This window comes from Haliotis asinina, chromosome 2 (assembly GCF_037392515.1).
Source record: "Haliotis asinina isolate JCU_RB_2024 chromosome 2, JCU_Hal_asi_v2, whole genome shotgun sequence".
Taxonomy (NCBI): domain Eukaryota; kingdom Metazoa; phylum Mollusca; class Gastropoda; order Lepetellida; family Haliotidae; genus Haliotis; species Haliotis asinina.
Genome location: NC_090281.1, coordinates 45,590,735 through 45,610,718, shown reverse-complemented (window position 1 = coordinate 45,610,718; position 19,984 = coordinate 45,590,735). Strand labels below are relative to the sequence as shown.

General features: G+C 39.5%; 2 protein-coding genes across 2 annotated transcripts; one reads left to right on the top strand and one right to left on the bottom strand.

Annotated features, from left to right (window-relative positions):
• Window positions 1–970: 970 nt before the first annotated feature.
• On the bottom strand, window positions 971–6,271 carry LOC137272571 (cyclin-dependent kinase 9-like). The gene is made up of 4 exons (XM_067804960.1): window positions 6,154–6,271; window positions 5,019–5,100; window positions 3,985–4,075; window positions 971–1,809 (listed from the first exon to the last, which is right to left on the bottom strand). The coding sequence occupies exons 1-4, from the start codon at window positions 6,258–6,260 to the stop codon at window positions 971–973; spliced, it is 1,119 nt and encodes a 372-aa protein (XP_067661061.1). The 5' UTR covers window positions 6,261–6,271.
• A 3,509-nt stretch (window positions 6,272–9,780) lies between these two features.
• LOC137272570 (L-proline trans-4-hydroxylase-like) lies at window positions 9,781–18,788 on the top strand. Its single transcript, XM_067804959.1, has 10 exons — window positions 9,781–9,857; window positions 10,632–10,661; window positions 11,358–11,436; window positions 12,096–12,177; window positions 12,887–12,997; window positions 15,073–15,164; window positions 15,728–15,818; window positions 16,636–16,765; window positions 17,728–17,879; window positions 18,553–18,788. Exons 2-10 carry the CDS (start codon window positions 10,649–10,651, stop codon window positions 18,655–18,657), a joined length of 855 nt encoding a protein of 284 aa, XP_067661060.1. The 5' UTR covers window positions 9,781–9,857; window positions 10,632–10,648; the 3' UTR covers window positions 18,658–18,788.
• Window positions 18,789–19,984: the final 1,196 nt, after the last annotated feature.

Sequence of the window (19,984 nt, the reverse complement as noted above, 5' to 3'; positions counted from 1 at the left end):
ACCTGAAACACTTGGTCCAACTGGATTACAGTTGTTTTTGCAATTGGTCCAGCATTTTATGCCAATAATCGATACACATTTGGTCCAACTATCACCATACAATAATTTGTTCAACACTACCAGTTAAAACCTGGCTCTACTATCACAATGTATCACTTGATTGAGCTGTTACCTCACAAGTTGTTCAGCCATCACTAGATATCACCAAATTATCACCAGATAACACTTTATCAAGCTAATACTTTTGTTTTCTTATAACACTTGATCAAACTATCTCTAGCTAACAGATGGTCCCACTACCTCTAGATAAACAGATGGTCCCTGGTTCAAATATAATAAACAAATGGTCCAACTATCTCACTAGATAACACTTGGTCCAGTTATCTCAAATACATCTGGTTCAAATATCTCCATAAAACACTTGTGTCAACCATCTCATTTGATCCAACTATCTCAAGTTAACACCTGGTCCAAACATCTCTAGATAACATTTGTCCAACTATCTCAAATTGTCAATTAATATAACCATCTCTACATAACAATAAGTCAAAGTATTTCCAGTTATCACTTGGTCCAAACATCTCAGGTTACACTTGTCCAACTACCTCATGTTGACACTTGGTACAACCACCTTTAGATAACATTTGGTCAAACTATCTTCAGTTACCATTTCATCCAACTATTTCTACAGTATATAACACTTGGTCCAATTATCAGCAGACAACAAATTGCTCAATCATCACTAGATATCACCAAGTAATCACCAAATAACATGTTATCCAACGACTGTGAAACTATAGGTCTGGTTTTCACAAGATATCACTTTGTCCACCTATCACAATGATCCTGGCTTGATAATACGGTTGATTCAAACGCCTTGATATTCAAATGTCCAAATCCACCCAGACAACACTTTGTCAACATAAATCCTCTCAAGACGTGTCCCATATACATCATCACAACAATTATCTCAGAATATCCTCTCAAAGTGTTGAGTCTGAGTCACTGGTTTATTCGGCATCTGCTGTGGAATTGGACCCCTACGTCTCGGTGGCGCCAGATACTCAAACATTGACGTTGTATGCCGCGACAACATCGGCATCAGATCTGCTGGCATCGGGTCCATCCAGAAGAAATCATGATTCAGAGATGTATCACTGTCAATCCTCTTAGAGGGGTCAAGGGTCAAAAGTTTATCCAAAAGGTCAAGGGCATACTGATCCTTCACATAAGACTTCAATCTCTCCTTCACCTTCCGTTTCTGAGCTTTTGGTAGCTCCAGCTTATCATACAGTTCCAGCTTCTCGACACCGGGCCAAACTTCGGGTGAGATCGAGCCACATAGCTGTGTAATCAGCAACAGTTGATGCTGCTCGGTGTTTCCCTGCATGATCGGACTCCTGGTCCACATCTCCGCCATGATGCATCCCGCCCCCCACATATCAATGGCTGGCCCATAGTTCCTCTCCCCCAGCAGGAGTTCTGGCGGTCGGTACCACAATGTCACCACCCGATTGGTGTATCGGTTTGGCATGCCTGGCTTGTTGGCGCTGAAGGCTCTGGCAAGTCCGAAATCGGTCAGCTTCAAGATGCCGGTCTTAGTGATGAGGATATTGGCTGCCTTCATGTCGCGGTGGAGGATCTTGTTGCTGTGGATGAAGTAGAGGCCATTGAGGAGCTGCTGCATGACCTTCTTGACCTCACCTAGGGTGAACTTGACATTGGCATTGCTCAACAAACCAGCTAGGTCGTGTTCACAGAACTCAAATACAAGGTAGAATGTGCTCTTGAATCTGTTGTAGGGGGATACTGGAATGAAAAACATAAAGTTATTGCCCTCTTCTTACTTAATTTTTGTACCAAATGAACAAATGAAGCTGCATGTCTGTCACTAATGTCTGGGAAGGCTGCAAATTTGTGGACTCTAAGAATGCTTTAGAGACAGAGGGATAATAATTTTGGCAAGTCCACTACTGTTATTAACAACTGATTCCCTGTTCAGTGATGATGGTGACCAGGTGACCTAAAGGTAAGTCACTTGCCTAAGGCAACAACGTCAGGTATAGGAATGAATTTGTATCAATTATGCCTAGGGTCACTCACAAAAGTATTTGTGTTCACTGACACTTTGTTTTACATCACATTTAGCAATATTCCAGCAACATCACAGCAGGGACTACCAGAATTTGGCTTCACACATTGTACCCATGTTGCTAACTGAACCTAGGTCTTCAGAGTGACTAATGAATGCTTTAACCTCTACGCTACCCCACTGCCCCTCAGTGTATTAAGAAGACTCTTGGTCCATCTTTACACCTCGAGAAAGTCATTTCCCTACAAACTTGGCAAAACATTACATTTGCCTTATACAGATTCAATGACACTGATACCTTACTCTTCAATTTATGGATGCCAGGGTATATTTAAACATCAAACGGTGCAATCGTCACCTTCAGTGACTAGAGTTATCTGCCTTAGACCATAAGTTGGTTCCAGTGAACATTTCAAAAGCTTGCATGTTAGCATTTAGTATTTTTGAAGTTTACCACTATTGAAATTAACACAGATTTATACCCCAGGTACAATCTACTGAAATAAACACAGATTTATACCCCAGGTACAGTCTTGTATGCCTTAGTAACCCATGCTTGTAATAAGAGGCAACTAAATGGGATCAGGTGGTCAGGCTTGTTGACTTGGTTGACATACATCATCACATTCACTCTGTTATTTACAGACCACTGATATATAACTGGAAAGCAAGAATGATCATCCAATCCTGTTTGCCACCTCTTACGACAAGCTGGTGACCAATTCATGCCTGGATCTTCACAGGTTATAATTACATTCTGAATAAAATACTGACATAGTGACAATTTTGGACAGTTTCAGAGTTGTCCGTCTGTCAGTCTAAATTAACATGTTTAAACAGTATGCACAGATCCAAATATATCACTACAGTAGAGCGTAGAGTGTTTTCAGCGCTAATGGACTGTTTTGTTTAGGTTTGTTTTGTTTGACTTTATCATGTATCTTTAACACAACATTATTTTTTCAGCTCAATGACTGAGGCCTGAAAACATTACAATCCTGCACAGCAATCGGGTGACTGATGCTGCAAGCATCAACTTATGTGGTTCTAATTTAAATCTAACCAACAATTTCACTGAGTCTGATCAGATTTTAATGAAATGCGATTCCTGCATAACAATTTTGTACAAGACTCTCAAAATATAATCATACGGGGCAAACTTGACTCAAGTTTTATGGGCGACCCTCAGAAGCCAATAATATCAATATGGTAAGGAAACATTGACAGTTTTTCATGATAGTTTGACTTTTACAGTGCTATCAGATTGTTCCAGAGAACTCAGAGGAGACAGTAATCCTAGCTGTTTGAACTGAACTTTGCTGTAGCTGCATTTGGTGGTGTGAAATATACAGTTACATATTGAGAGTGATTAACACAAATATCATGCCAGTGAAGTAATTTGTTTTGCAAGTAATAACATGTCATAAGATTCACGAATGTAGACAGAAAATAATCATACAATTTTCATGCTAAATATCTTCGACAGATACTTCTTTCAGTTCATGTTAATAACTGTATGTTACAGAGAATACATTTATTTATTCAGTACAGTTATTTGTTCAGTATACTGGAGTTTGCTGTGACTGAATTTAACAGTCGAAATATTACTATTTATTAACAAACTGTATAAATGACAATACAACACAAAACAAAAAAATCTTCACAATATCTTGCTTTTTTGCTTCACACAAAGAAATATTAACTTTTCATGATTCTCAAATATTGAAAATGACTCCCCAAAAGAAATATTGTGAATCACCATGACACCCAGTTTTAAACATCTGTGTAAAACCTTCAGCATGACCATGTTGTTTTGATCAGAATGTGTTGTGTGGACAATCTCAACTCTGAAATCACAGTATGTTTGTGAATTTAACACATTAGATGTGTACCTTTCGTCCTGCAGATCTCAATTAGGTTGACAACATTCTCATTCTTCAGAAGTTGCAGGATTTTGATTTCTCGGATCGCTGTAATTGGGAACTGAAACAGAGAAAAATGAGAAGGTGAATGAGTTTGGTTTGGGGATGCTTTCAACACTTCACTCATATATAAATATGTGTTGAGTGAGTTTAATTTTACGTGGCACTAAACAATATGACAGCCATATGGCGGCGGTCTGTGACCAATGGAGTCTGAACCAAATAATCAAGTGACCAACAGCATAAGCACTGACCTGGGATATGATGACGTGTCAACTAAGTCAGTGAGTCTGACCACCTGGTCCCATTAGTCGCGTCTTATGACAAGCATGGGTTACTGAAGGTACATTCTAACCCAAGTCACAGCATGTTGTATACAGGTGAGGTAAAATTTGGTTTAACACAGATTTCAAGATTACTGTGCTACTGTAGTGACAACCATGTTTGTCTCCATAAATTTAGTTTATGTGTTATAGTACAATCCAACTCGGATACCATGCCAAATCATAACAAGGATAAACCATTCTGGCATCTAATGCCAATGTTGTGCCGATATTCTGTTTTTCACCTCCTGGTCATATGCAAGCCAATGTAACAACATTGTTTAACATCTTATGTATGACAAAAAAATTGACATGGATGGGGAAGAAACCAAAGATCTTCTGCTCCCAGGCTAACATTCTACCCACAGGATCATGGAGGTAGATGCATGGAGAATAATTGCTTGTTGTTTTACACCGCACTCACTAATATTCAGCTATATGGCAGCGTTCTGGAAATAATCAAGTCTGGACCAGACAATCCAGTGATCACCATCATAAGCACTGATGTATGTAGCTGGGATATAATGACATGTGTCAACCAAGTCAGTGAGCCTGACCAATCAATCCTGTTTGTCAACTGTTTTAACAAGCATGGGTTACTGAAGACCAGTACTAACTTGGATCTTCATGGGTTATATTCTGAATGAAATGCTGAAAGAGTTTCAAATGATTATAACGCACTCCCTCTTTTTCATTTTCCATCAGCACTTTCTTCATGGCCACAAGTCGTTTCGTCTTTTTGTCTTTGGCCTTAAAAACCTCACTGAAAAGTAAAATCAAAGTTAAACATGACTGAATAGAATGATGGAATCATTGAGGCAGGAATGAACTCCACTTTCAGCAATATTCAAACAATGACATGACAGGGACATAGAAATGGTCTACACATCATATCCAAAGAAAGAAATAGAACCTAGACTTTGCATGTGATGAAATCTTTCACTCTGAAGCTGTTATGTGGGAACTGACTTCTGCATGACTTGTGCATCTCTTACCCACAATGGCCATCGTACTGCCCCATATCATTCACTGAAAGAATACTACAACATCACAGAGAACAGTGTTGCTGAAGGAGGCGCCGTCAGCACAGGTACTACAGATATGCATCTTAACTAGAATCAGAATACAGAAATGTACTCTTGGAAAAGTCCATTCAGCATTGTGCTTTTTTCTTGAATGGAACAATCACACTCCTCTGTAGCATTCTGACGTTTGGCCAACATATAGAATTCTACCACAAATAATGCCAATATTGGGTCAACGTTGGAACAGCTGTTGTATCAGATACATTTGAAGAACACAGTATACACAGTAATGAATATTTTTCGCGATGCACAAAACCACTCTCATACTACGTTATATGGGATCAACTACACATGTTTTTGGTTGAAGAATATGGTTTTGTACCCCTTTTAGGAGACTGGGTTGTTTTTTTTGCGATTTGACATTAAGGTACATTTCTGTACATTTAGGATGTATACACATCTGCTGACAAGAATCCCTTCAGTCACATGAGTTTCAATAAAAATACCTATGATGAGTATATTCAGATTTTGTAATCACACTACAGACATATGTTTCAAATCAAATTTTTAAATGTCAAGATAAATAACAGAATCATTTGTCTGTGTTTTGCACCAACCTATTGCCTTAAATAAACTGGAATGTTGGTTTGAAATATAATGAAAGACAAATAAAAATGATATATGTCTTCATTTCACCATCTGTTCAGCGTTCATTCATGACATACAAACACAATGAAATACGGTACACCTGTCTTAAAAATGGAAGTTTATCACAGAAAAATATATTTTACCCGAATGTACCCTGTCCAATTTTCGCAAGTTTTTCATATTTTGTTTCATCTTCACAATAGGGGAACACTAAGTCCTCGTATTTGCTCATTTGTAGCGAAGCAGTCATAAGTATTTCGTGTTTGACAGCTCACACCGGCGCCCTATGGCCATGCGCTTCCGGGTCTTACGTCGAACTTTCCTCGCTTACAACAAAACAAAATCAATAAACATGTTGCTTGAATCAGTCCTGCGAAAGACTGAAGGTCTACACACAAATATGCATTGTATTAGTTGAAACACATTCTACTGTTGGTCGACTCTATCGCAAGGTATATGTTATTTGCCATTGTCAATGTTTCTCGGCATGAGTGGGGGTGGTGTCACCAGTATTTCAGACTAATTACACGTGGAGCGGTGTCGGGTATTACCGAGCAAGCGGCTATTGCCGAAGAAAATTCCATTTCGGTATTCGTTGGTTTCACATTAATTTCACACTCGCTGTGCGCAGAACGTGTAAAAATATCTACTGGTCAATTTCGCTTTGGACGCACGCATACCGAAAGTGTAAATTTAATACACTCAAAACAAATTTAAAGTGAATAAATAATAATTATTTACGAGTGATAACTGTTCATAGCTGACTAAATATATCAATTTACATATGCTTTTCAGGTATTGATGTGCTATTTTGGTTACAGCTGCATAAGAAATGTGTGTTTTGTTAGTTGTGAGAAGGGGATGTGCAGGAAGAACGGTGGTGGCGAGAGTGTTTATATACACGAACTTATTGACATAAATCAAGCTATTTATTTCTCTACTCCCTGTCTTTTGTACATACAGGTATAAAAATAAGTTGTAATAGACATACAACTATGTATTTGGTTTGAGTTTTCGTTTTCTTTAGCTTGTGTTTACACTATCGGTAAACGTACGTCCAAAGCGGAACTGACCAGTAGATATTTTTACACGCTCTGCGCATGCGCACAGCGAGCCTGAAATTAATGTGAAACCAACGTTTTCTCAAGCTGTCGATCGCAGTTTTTATGCTCATGTCATGAAAGGGAAACTTCCTCTACCGGAAAACGATTGTCTGCTCCTTAAATCAGTTATCTACCATAACCGCGTTATTCAGATTTTAAACAAACAGATATAATGTGTTGGAAAATCAGAGGTATGTAACGTGATTATATACCTCTGAATGACTTTGATTAACCAATCACAATCCAGTATTTACGGAAGTCATGGTAGAATTGTTATTAGTTTCAGTATTAGGACAGTAGATTTGTAGAAAAGTTTCAAGTCGGTAAGTTATAGGTCACTGGCATCCATTCTCGATTCACTGCGAAGATAGATTAAATTCTGAAAACTTCACGGATTCGTTTACCTTTTATAAATGAAACATACCTTTAGTTGAAAGGTATTTGCAAGTAAGAATGATAGTTTCATGACTTTAAAATTGATAGGATGTAATTGATTTGTGTGAAAAATATGACATATCGCCGATCTGTTCTGATCCGCCATTGAAATGCTACACGCCCTTGTTTACGTGTTTCTATTTTTTCTTAAAAAATAAAAACATCTTTCACAAACGCCTTGCTTATTACTTGCAAATACCTTTCAACTAAAGGTATGTTTCCTTTCTAAAAATTAAACGAATGTGTGAAAGAAGTTTTTATCGGCACATTTTAGTCTATCTTCGCGGTGAATCGAGACTAGAAGCCAGTGACCTATAACATACCCACTTGAAACTTTACTACAAATCTACTGTCTTAATACTGACACTAATGCCAATTATTTGACATAAACTGAAGTGACAAAATAGTTAACCCATCTTCTACATGTTGGATTTCAGTTGTAACAACACTCAGCGAATTCAATCAGCTGTTGGAAATAAACCAGGCTCAATACTGCGCTGCTGCCATACTGGCTACATTGTTTACGTAACGACCCGAGGCGTATGTTCAGGGGCTTTTCGGGGAGTTTCTTTTTCCTCTCTATATAGTCTCCCTGGTACAAATGGTAAAGAAAGCAAGCTAGTGAGTGATCTATGCCTGTTTCAGATTCTCCCTGCCTAAATATATTTCAAGGGCGCAGAGAAGAATATTGACCAAAAGACAAGCAACTTGCATTACATGCTTAAAGGTTGTGCGTTAATACATCGTCTATGAGATGGCTGCGCCAACAAGTCCTGTTCAAAACTGGGATACCACATTCTAAATATAGCATTGTATGGCCATTAAAGTGCTTTACGCAGTTCCAAATCATAATGTTAGTCTTTGTTAGCTATATATGGACTGTGCAGCCGTGTGCATTTGTTTCAGTGAAAGCTCAGTCACCATCACAACCTTCAAACGTCCTCTCGCCAACCTCCCGAGAGTTATCTTCCTTTTCCCTACGGCATGCTCACCTTGCATACCGCTAGAGAAATTAGAGTTATCTCCCTTACATCAAATGCTATTACCATCTGTCACAGGACTGTACATACCGTCCGATCAAAACAAGCCGTTCAGTGTGTAGCCTAGTGTCCATTACCGAACAAGCGTCACTGACCTCAACAAATTTCGCTACTCTGTTGTATGCCTATGACCGTTTGTGTCGCTTGTTTGTTGATACTAAAACAAACGGTATTAATTAATCCATCCGGTTTATAAACTGTCAAGACAAACACAAAGCATGATCATAATGCGTGTCTCCATTCTCTAGTCTTAGGTGTTAGAAGTTAACTTGTCCTGTGTATATAAGTAATCGTTAACTTTGGAAACGTGCCCTGCTGAAAAAACACGATGATTGTTTCATAAAGGAATGTGTTTGTACAAGCTATCGCGTTCTCCCAAGCCAAATATAAATAAATAAGGCAATAACTCCAAACATTAGGCAGGGGAGCAACTTACTTTTACATCAGGCACATGTTTGTTGAGGGATGTCAATAAGTGTTTGAAATATTCGACCTTGACCTTATAGGAACATTAAGGGCAGTAAATTTCACGACTTTGCGGAGAGTGGTTTCCCTTAGACATCATTAAATTACACGTGAGTATTTTTCACGTTTCAGTATAGTGTATTGATTAATGCCTATCAAGAAATTATTAATCAGGTGGTATGACTAAATGACTAAACGTTTTAGCTACACCACCTGGCTGGTTAGATGTAAAACTTGCCTGCCCCCCAAAATTTCTTCAAATACAACATGTCTAGATTTTAACCTGACCGTCGGGCAAGTGAATTTGAGAATCTGACAGCCCGTATTGAAAATAAGTCGTCCCGGGCGATCGAACATGCAGGTATTTTGAACGCTGCATCATCGTGTGGCAAGGATCTTCGGTTGCTCTGGAACTAGGATAACAAGACTCCAGACAAAAGTAAGGCAGACAGGTCGTACTGTCGACCACGAGTTATCACGGCTGACTACGACTTACCACTGAGAAAGAAGATCGGCACATGTGTTTATTGTATAAGTACGGAAATTTACGTAATCGCTTCGTCACTGACGTCAACCTCAGCAACTACTGAATAATGTGAAGAGTCGAAGAACAGTTACCATCGTCAACGATGTGACCACCTCCACCGTGATCACAATCAGTAAATAAAATAAACCCAAGTTTTAGGTTGTTATATTTTGGTGATAAGATATCCTTCACCGCTTGCACAGTCAGGCTCATGTTCCACATACATAAGACGACGGAGTCTATCGCCACGTCAGACGAGTTACCTCGGCGCAATTTCTGTAAGTATGTTACCAAAGCATTGCGCAAACACACACACACACACACACGCACGCACGCACGCACGCACACACACACACACGTACACACGTGTGTTTGTGTGTGTTTGTGTTTGTGTGTGTGTGTGTGTGTGTGTGTGTGTGTGTGTGTATCGAAATCGATATCGAGTCATATCATAAGACCGTGTGGCAATTTCACGTTGCATCGGTGGTCCTGCAGACGCTTCAGTGACGGAGGTGTGACAAAGTGAAACAGATGGTCTTAGGTCTGATGGCTTGTTTTCCCATTTGATTTCTTAACTGTGTTGACATGCCTCTGCATGCTTCTTTTTGGAAAGTGGGAAATGGTTCTGAGGTTATAAGATAAACGCCTTCTGGAATCTTAGATTCCAGAAATGGTCGGATATCGACTGTTTTGTCAGATCTGACCAGTGATCACAGTGAAATACCCGTGGGTGCTGGAAGATCCAGAAACAACTGAGTAATATGTGAAGATTGAGAGAGAGGGAGTGAACGAGTATGTGGATGAGAAGGTTTAGTCCTATTCCGGACATCTCACGGCTGGAGTTACCACTGACCATCCTTCCTGAACCCATGCAAAGAACCGAACCGAACCCAGGACGTCTGCAGGGCTACCCAACAAGGCTACCCAAACATACCTTGTATGGTTTCAATCTATGTTGTTGCTCAACCAACTGAATTTGCAGAATAACACCAAGACTTAGATCTTACTTTGGACAGGTTTGCTGATTATTAACATGATGCTTTACGTTGCAGAGTATTTTGTAACCACAATGGCAAGATCAGGTAATCATGCTTTCAATGTCTATCATATTTTCTTCAGCAGCGAATTAACACTTTACAGCTGTTTCTCGTACTGTTAGCACTGTCAGTACCATCATCAATCAGTGTTGATTGTGAACAAGTTACTTGTACAGCCATGATACATAATTTGACATAAATCACAAGACAGTCCTTACCCCTCACCCATATGGCTCACACACACACACACACACACACACACACACACACACACACACACACACACACACACACACACACACACACGCACACACACAGAGAGAGAGAGAGAGAGAGAGAGAATATATCTCTCTGTGTGTGCGTGTGTCTGTGTGTGTTCCTTTCATCCATTTAATCCATTTTGGAGAAACCCTCTTAAAGATGAAATGTAAGCTTTATTTTTTGTATGTCATTATGTATAAACACAATGAGAATTTAGTCTTTGAAAACGAAACACATTTGCATCTCAAAACATACAAGAAAATAACATAAAAAATAACAATAATCATTGTTTTGCAAATATAAACAGGAAATTTGTAAACCCAAACGCTCCGTATTAAAGAGCTTTATTAATATAACAGAGTCTACTTGATTTAGCATTTGCAGCCTTGGAACATTATTTCCTTGCCAAAGCAAATATATATCCTATTGATTGAAAAATCTTAATCCAGTCTGTTTGAAAATGTGTTTGTTTTGTTACAGAGTTCAACTATAGCGTCCCATTTAAGGTCACTAACGAAATGAAGGAATCGTTCGAGGAAAAGGGTTATGTCCTAATTAGGTAGGTAGTAAGGTTGAAAAAGAGACAAGGGAATCCCAAGATGCCAAAGAATAGATTGGTTGGGTGCTTCCATAACTTTCACCATCGTTGGCATTCAACAAATGTGAAATTATCATCTTGTCGTTACTACACACATTTTGGGGCAATTCTGTGGTAACGGTATTTTTAAATGGAACCAGCACATGTTACTGAAACTACACCATGAAAATCAGCCATTGTTCAGTTTACGCGTTAGCGGATTCTGAGGTAAAAGTATTTTTACTGAAACCATAACGGGAACATCAGGTATTTTCACCCCTTTTCACGAAAGTCCACTGATCATTCAAAAACGTTTATCTATGCTTATCATCATCACATTCGTAGGCCTGCCAGAATCCGTGATGCCTGTGGTCATGTTTTTATAATATTACAAGCATATGAATCTCCATGTTGTTGTTATAAAGGCTGTTGACCTGAATGCTTGTCCATGACTTTTTATCTTAGCTTATCTAAGGTTCACATATGTAAACCTTTCCATGATGTCTTTTTATCTCAGTCTTTTCAGATGTACGCCTTTCTGCGATGGTTTGGATTATGGCTTTACTCATATAAACCTTTCCATTATATCAGGTCTTCAAACATGTATGTCTTTCCACAATCTTTGAAGCATGTTTCTACAGGGGTCTGTTGGAGAAGGACGAACTGCAGAAAATAAAAACAGCATTGGAAGAGAGCGAAGAAATCCAACGAAACTCATTTATTGTGAGTGTACAAATTCGTGTATTTCAATTTTATTTTTAAAAAGTGACACGTGCTGTTCATCCTGAAATGGAAATGGTACACGGTATGATGTGTTGTAGGATGTTTATGATGTTCCCCACGGAGCTGAGAATGTAATATGATTGTAATATAAAGTGAATGCACACTGCCCCATTGTCTGACATAATGATACTCTTTGATCCTATTGTCGTTGAGTTTTGACATTTTCGTTGTCGTTGTCAGATAGTGTTAGACACAAGTAAGTTAACCCGTCAGAATCAAACCAGACCTGGTCGGTTTGTCTGATACAACTGTTTCAATATGGGATTCTTTCAAAGCTCGATTTCGGGCTTACTATTGTTTTGATGTAGTGAGTGAAATGAGTTTTATATCGACTGCAACTATATTTTACTTTTTAGTAATGTCGCCGAGCAAAGAAACTATTTGACCTCATTTCGAGTTTTACTACGCGCGATCTGATTGCTTTGTCACGATTCTTGGCAATACTATCGTTCTATATATAAAGTATAGTATTTCTTGTAGGTCACGGAAAGAGACGAGTTCTTACGAATGCTCCAAACAATTGACAAATGACTCCATTATGTTTACGAGCAATGAAGGTTATCACGGAATACATCTTTCGTTTATAGCATGCGTTTTTAGGAAGATAATATCACTTGGAAGCATAACAATCGATGTGGTTATCTCACAGACTGATGACAGTGAAGGGAGAAAGAGCAGAGTAACAATCTGGTGTCAACCCGGAAATGACGTCACAGGAATGCTGTCCCGAAGTCAAAGAGTAGCGGGAACCTGTGCCGAAGTAAGAAATCTCCAAAAAGTAAAGATATTCGTGCAAACAATATTTGTATTTTATGAATGTATTCAATGAAAATGTTCTGTGTTTTAAGTATATTTCATGTAAATATTTTACACAGTATACAGTCACAACATGTGAATGAGGTTGTACAGGTGGAATTCTTTTTTTCAAGAAATACGAATTTGATAACGGCACATGGGATTATGGGACATATTGTCCTTGATATATGTCCTGTATTTCCTCAAGAGAACTGAGTCTTCAAGCAATGTTTGCACATTCTGTTTTGATCATGTATACTCTCAAGATCCCACGATCGTTCAGCATCGAATCCTTGTTATTGAAAGTCCACAGGACCATCATCTAATGCTTATAATATACGTTATTTTTAACCCACCTCCTCATGAGCCTGAATTTGTGATGTGCTGGTGACGTCACGTTTGGTGACGACTGGGCCAAGGGTATTTATTGTAACAACCTGGGGGGTATCATACAATGCATCACGACAGGAAACATGACGAATAATTAGAGTTATGCCCCTTGGTCGTGGATTCAAATCCAGTCTAAGTAAACTTTTCGTCAGTACTTTTCGTTACACTCCACTATTTAGTCAGGTAACCTTTGAGACTGACAAATCAGAGCACAGCTTACCAAATCGCCAAAGTGGACATTCGCACATACCTTTTGACCCATTTAACCCGAAAAGTTTCGAACCCGAACGCCATGACAACGGTGAGTAAACAGTCGCTGAAAGTAGTGTTTTTGGCAATATTCAAGGATGTCATCTGGCGGAAATATTAGCTAATGGTTTTACGGTTAAGAATTTACCGTGACAACAATGTAAGAAATCCCCTTGTGAACCAGCAAAACAGAACAAAGACAAGTCGTTAACTTTCAAAATTCTGTTATTATGCATCGAGAGCAAGATATACAAAGTCACAAGTCAATATAACAATGCAGATTTCAGGTACAATTCAAGAGAGACAAAATCTAAGTCAATGGGTCACAAAATACAATATAGCAAACTCACCAAAGTCTTGGTGTGAGAGTGAATCAACTATGGCAGAATGTCAACGCAGCGATCGGTGCGACAGCAGATGATGTAGATTTAGGCGTTGACGGGATTTCAAGCATGTTGGCATAAATCCAGTAAATATGAATGAATGTCAGTGTGACTGTCGCCCTCAACACGGCAACCAGCCTTTATATATATATATTTTGCCATTTCCCCAAAGTTCGGGCACAAACGAACATCGTCAACACTGTAGAATGCCCTAGAATAAGTCTCCCGGAAGTAAACATCGAAAACTAGGAGCAGATAAATTCCGGAAAACCAGAATGCTAAAAGTGTTGACCAGCTATTAAAACGAAATGTGACCCATCACAATTAATATTCAAAACACTAAATGTTGTGACCCAATAATAATCATTACTTAATTAATACAAAAAATATACAGAAAATACACACTCGTAACAATGGTAACCATGTCAACAGAAACCCCAAATCGTATATACTGCAGGTCAAATAACTGTGTTACATGTGGATTTTTGTTTGTGGAGAGATCTGTGTCAGTGACCTGAATATTTTGAAAGTCCCTCAGATCCCTAAATAGTAGCCGTTGTCTGATTGGTTAAATCTATTGAACCGTCTCGCGTTTGACTGGACGGTCATTGGTCGCTCAAAGGGTTACCTGACGCGACCTTCTACTAGGTTTTGTTAGACTCAAAGGTGGAGTGTAACGAAATACACTGAGACTAAGTTTACTTAGACTGATTCAAATATCCCCTGTAATAAATTAATAACACATAGATCTTGTGAGTGAGTGAGTCAATCAGTGACTCAGTAAATGTGTGTGAGTCATTGAGTGAGTGTGCGAGCGACTATACGCGGCATTTAATTACAGTGCAGCACAATCTTTCGGTTGGGAATACAGGAAATTGGTTTAATACACTGTACCTAAATGGGGAATCGAACTCGGGCCTTCGAGCCATCGTTTTAAACCTCTAGGCTACCCTCTTGTTGTAGTGTAGCTTTGATTTTATTCGTGCTGGGTTGTGATTTACAGTGTTGTGATTTACAGCTTCTTGGGGGAGAAGTGTATCACTACCACTCTAAGCTGATGATGAAGGAGGCTCGGACTGGGGGTCGGTTTGTATGGCATCAGGATTACGGGTTTGTTTGTTTCTTTGTTTGCTTGTTTGCTTTACTTGTTTGCATCCAGAAATATTCCGGCTAAACGTACATGTCTACTGAATTGGGATGTGTTAACACGCAGCCCGTAAGTCGATTCCTAATTTAAGTAAAAACCAATGACGACCGTCTCAAACGTGAACTTTGCGTATTTGTAACTGTAACTGTATCTTTCTGTAACAATTAATAGCGTGCGAGTTTCAGATGTTTGGACTGGAACCCAAACACTTATGATATCTATTATGATTTTGACCTACAGGGATTTTTGGAAATAGAGCTTTCGTGTTTAAGTGATGCCTTTGATGTTTTAAAACATTTATTGGTGGTTTGGTGCAAATAAAAAACAAATGCTATCTTTGTGAAACTATTGTATTGAACAGCTATACACGTGATACCCTCTCCTTTGTTCAATGGAAAGTCACCTGCTAGTTCTTGCCAAACGTGTGTACATGTCAACTAGTAATTTTGAACAGGCAAGCTGTACACATAAGGTACATGTACGGCATTTGGGCGGCACACGTGTATCACTCTATGGACTGTTTCAGGTATTGGTACAAGAACGGAATTTTGTATCCTGACATGATGAGTGTGTTTGTCGCCATCGATAAGTGTGAAAAAGCTAATGGATGTTTACAGGTAAACACCAACATTATTGTCCTCTCTTGTTTACGTCATTGAAGTTGCGATACAGTCGTTACCGATAAATGATCCAGTCTGGTACCACAATGTCAGTGATAGATGCAAGACTCTAAGACTGATCTTCACCCAGATCCATCTTCGCCGCTTGAAACGATAAACGGACCATATTTTCACTGGTAGGGCTGTTTCCTATCGTTAAATCATAACAAAATAATCCATCAGTGATTTTCATTTCCGTCAGTGAAGTGTCATCTTCTCGAGAGAGCTAACTATCGTAAAAGTCCAATTTCCACACTTACCGACCAAGCTTCGAATTTCAGTTGAAGGGCCACCAGTTGCCAACACGAGTTCCGTCCCTTTACACCCTTCTAACTATCCAATCAGATTTCACCTTTCATATCCCTTTCATTTGTTTGTATAATTGCTACTCTTAGTCAAGATGATCTGATCGATAGGAAAGATTTTTAGTTTTCGTACTAGAGTATGTCCAACGTACTAAAGCATGTGCTTTAATTAATGGAGCCATTAAACATTAAAACATTTTAATAAATATATTATGTAGAACATATCGACTTTCAAAGGACGGTTGATATACGCTGCATGTCTTGCAATAGAAAAAGAAAAACTCCACTGCAATCGCCATGTGGTTTCTTAATCGGTTGTAGATTTTGCTGGGCGATTTTGATTGAACTATGTCACTCAATCACTACAAAATATTTTCCGAGAAGGCCGAGATGGGAAACTGGACTGGGCGTGAGTTATCTCCTTGCGCAAGTAAGATAGTCTGTGACCAAATGCATGTTTCCGTTATTAGATTCTCGAAGGTTCTCACAAATGCGGCCGTATTGAACACGGCAGGGTCGGTGGTCAGACAGGGGCGGACATCGACAGGGTGGAACAACTGAAAGCGAGGCTGCCTCTCAAATATGTGGAGTTGAATCCAGGTAAAGTCACAGAGTGCGTAGCGCACTGGAGCGGTCACATAATCTTACACATTTTTCAGTCCAAATTGGTAGTGTTTAATGTTATTAATTGTCCAATCAAATGCTAGTGATTCACGTATTCATGGAAGGCTGTCTTTTCAAGAGCATTCTAACAATTAAAATTGTGAACCGCATCGACATTTTAACAGCTGCTCATATTAGTTAAGTTAGCTGTTGACCGGAAGTAAAACTACTAGAGCACAGAGAAGTATAGCAGGGGTGTATTGCTATTTTTGTTGTAAGATAAGATTCTTTGGTTGACTACAGTTGTCTTTCAGGCGACTTTGAGAGCTTTATATTTAACACTACGTCATTCACTGACTAAATGACATTTACAAGTGACCCTCTGTAACCTTTACATGCTACAACTCCTTCAGAAAAAGATACTTTCGTTTAATTGCTACAACATATTTATGTCATATTTGCTTGACAACGATACAAGAAGGTGTAGCGAAACGTCGGTTCACCTGATTAAGAAGTTGCCCATCCATAAAGTTTGTCCTTAACATATTTACAGGTGACACCTCTTATTACAAACACATTAATTTCACTGACCTCAGTAAGGTTACAAGGTGGCCACTTTAACTGAACACGAACGCATTAATTTCACTGAAATCATTGAGGTTACAAGGTTGCCACTTTCACTGACTATAAACGCATTAATTTCACTGACATCGGCAAGGTTACAAGGTTGCCACTTTCACTGAACACGAACGCATTAATTTCACTGACATCGGCAACGTTACAATGGGACATGATCTTTTTGCACTGTCTACAGCTATACAGGTGACGCCATCTTTCTGCACTGACTACAACTACGTCAAAGATAACACCAACTTCTTCACCTACTTCAGCAAAGTCAAGGGGACGTCTTCTTTTTGCAGTGATCTCTACATTATATATCCCCTGCAACTCTTTCGCAGGTGACGGCCTCTTCTTTCATTGCAACGTTCTCCACACCAGTAACGCCAACGTGAGCGACAACAGACGCTGGGTGTTCATCGCCTGTTACAACAAAGCCAGCAATGACCCCGTTACAGAGCATCACTTTCCTCGATATAACAAGCTGGATATTGTAAGAAACAGTAGGCTCTACTTTTAACAGATCTGCCATCACATTGAATTATATCAGTAGTTTTTGTCAAACTAAGACTGTGCATCTAATTTTAGGTTATGGTACCTTGTCCTATACATAGCAGTCAGGTCACAAATCAGTTGAATATAAGCAACGTTGAGCGCGGAGAGTCCTTGGATGGGTGACAGTGTTAGGCAGCTTAGGCAACTCCTGAGAGTTTCTAAAACTTCAGTCCTACCCCACAACGACACAGATGTGATACATGTGGTCTCACCCTAGGCAGGTGCGTTTGCATAAAAATACCTCTGTTCACCCAGCAGAAAATGGGTGCCCGGTGTGATAACTCATGTGACTATTAACCTTCATGCACTTTACAGGCAGATATAGTGTTATCCGCGGTAATGATAATCAGATTGCCTGTGCGTTTTGAACATTTTGAGGGATGGATACATATCCAGTACAAATATGATATTTGTCAAACTGCGTTATTACTGTACTTACGGTAACGAGTAAATGTAAGAAACATACTAGGACGCCACGAGTCCTCCGACAGGTGTGGGGCGGTGAGGTAACCCCGGGTCGATTCCACACATGGGTACAACATGTGGTTCCTCCGTCGTGATATTGCTGTAATATTTCTAAAAGCTGCGTAAAACTAAATTCACTCTGACAGGTGAGCGACAGTGCCATCCGTGAGTGCACCAACTTCTCTAACATGGACGGCAAAGCGTTCATGGATCCTGCCGACAACAAGACGATCGTGGCTTCTAGAGGATAGGGATGTTCTGAAGCTGCCTCACCGAGTCACTGATGCTTCAAGTCGGCTTCATTGGTGCTTCAAGGCTGGTTTGCTGTTGCTTCGTCTTTTTAACGACGAATAAAGCCATAAAAATGACGTGGATGAAAAAATATGTGTTTTTAAAAATTTACACTTAGTGCTCAGAAAATCATCCATTGACGTTGTATTCCAGATACACGCATATACTCACTAACAACACAGTTGTTCAACTTTTACTTAGGGCTGTATATTTATATGGGAACACCCTAAAATTTGATAGTCTTTTCTTATATACACGTAAACGTTGTTGGTCATATATACGGGACGTTCTAAGATGAATGCAACTTTTTGTGTGCGGAATGGACACTTTAGTCAACATCGTAGGGCTTGAAGTGAAGCAACCGATTAAATATTCGTTGACTTTGAGTGAAATGAAACATTGTCAAAAATAGTGAAAAACAAGGGTGCTGGAACACACAAGCACCATGCTAGATTCAAACGCGCAAACACAACAGACTGGTAACTGTGGAAGACAGACTTCCCAAACAGCTTTTGGCAACGCGCCCTTTAAAATATCTACAAACAGTATAAAAGTCTCATAATTTCTTCCACATGCCACAGCGCTAAGCGCCCACGTCAGGAGCAGGACCATTGCATGCTTCCAAGATGGTGAATCCTTAAGAAGTGTTGTTCGCCGTCCACAGGTGTCTCCCTCTGTCCTTCACAGAGCGAGGGACAGGTTCGGCAAAAACTGTTCACGAAATCGGTGTGAGCATGAACAACCTAAGAGATGTTCACGTACAAATAATGTCGACACACCTACGCTAATCCCTCGTGAAAAGTGAGGATGAAAGGGCACATCCCTGTGGAACTCCAGCAGAGGTGGAGAGAAGATTGATAGCCACTGACACTGACATACTGAGTTCTATGTAGCATGAGCTCTTTAACCTCTTCAATAATGTTGCTACAGTCGCCTAGATTAAGCAGTTTACTCATCAAAAGTTGTAACTCAATGGTATTGAAGGCGGAAGGAAGAAAATCAAGGAAGAGGGCTCTTACATAGTTCTTACAAGTCTCCAGATGAGAGTAACGACTAACGTGATCGGGTGGTCAGGCTTGGCTGACACATGTCATCGGTTCCCAATAGAGCAGATCGATACTCATGCTCTTGATCACTAGATTTTCTGGTCCAGACTCGATTCTTTACAGACCGCCTTATATCTGGAATTTTGCTGAGTGTGGCGTAAAACTAAACTCACTCAGATGAGAGTAAATATGTTGTAGGAGGGTAAATATTTCGTCCTCCGGCCCAAGTCCTGGTCTTGTC

What these genes read in the sequence shown, in the direction of transcription:
- LOC137272571 (XM_067804960.1), bottom strand. Translation starts at nt 6,260, where the DNA reads ATGACTGCTTCGCTACAAATGAGCAAATACGAGGACTTAGTGTTCCCC. An exon ending in ATTGGACAGGGTACATTCGG is followed by an intron (nt 5,101 to 6,153) that starts GTAAAATATATT and finishes TTTACTTTTCAG; the next exon opens with TGAGGTTTTTAAGGCCAAAG. An exon ending in TGAGATCTGCAGGACGAAAG is followed by an intron (nt 1,810 to 3,984) that starts GTACACATCTAA and finishes TTTTCATTCCAG; the next exon opens with TATCCCCCTACAACAGATTC.
- LOC137272570 (XM_067804959.1), top strand. An exon ending in AAGGGTTATGTCCTAATTAG is followed by an intron (nt 11,437 to 12,095) that starts GTAGGTAGTAAG and finishes ATGTTTCTACAG; the next exon opens with GGGTCTGTTGGAGAAGGACG. An exon ending in ATATGTGGAGTTGAATCCAG is followed by an intron (nt 16,766 to 17,727) that starts GTAAAGTCACAG and finishes ACTCTTTCGCAG; the next exon opens with GTGACGGCCTCTTCTTTCAT.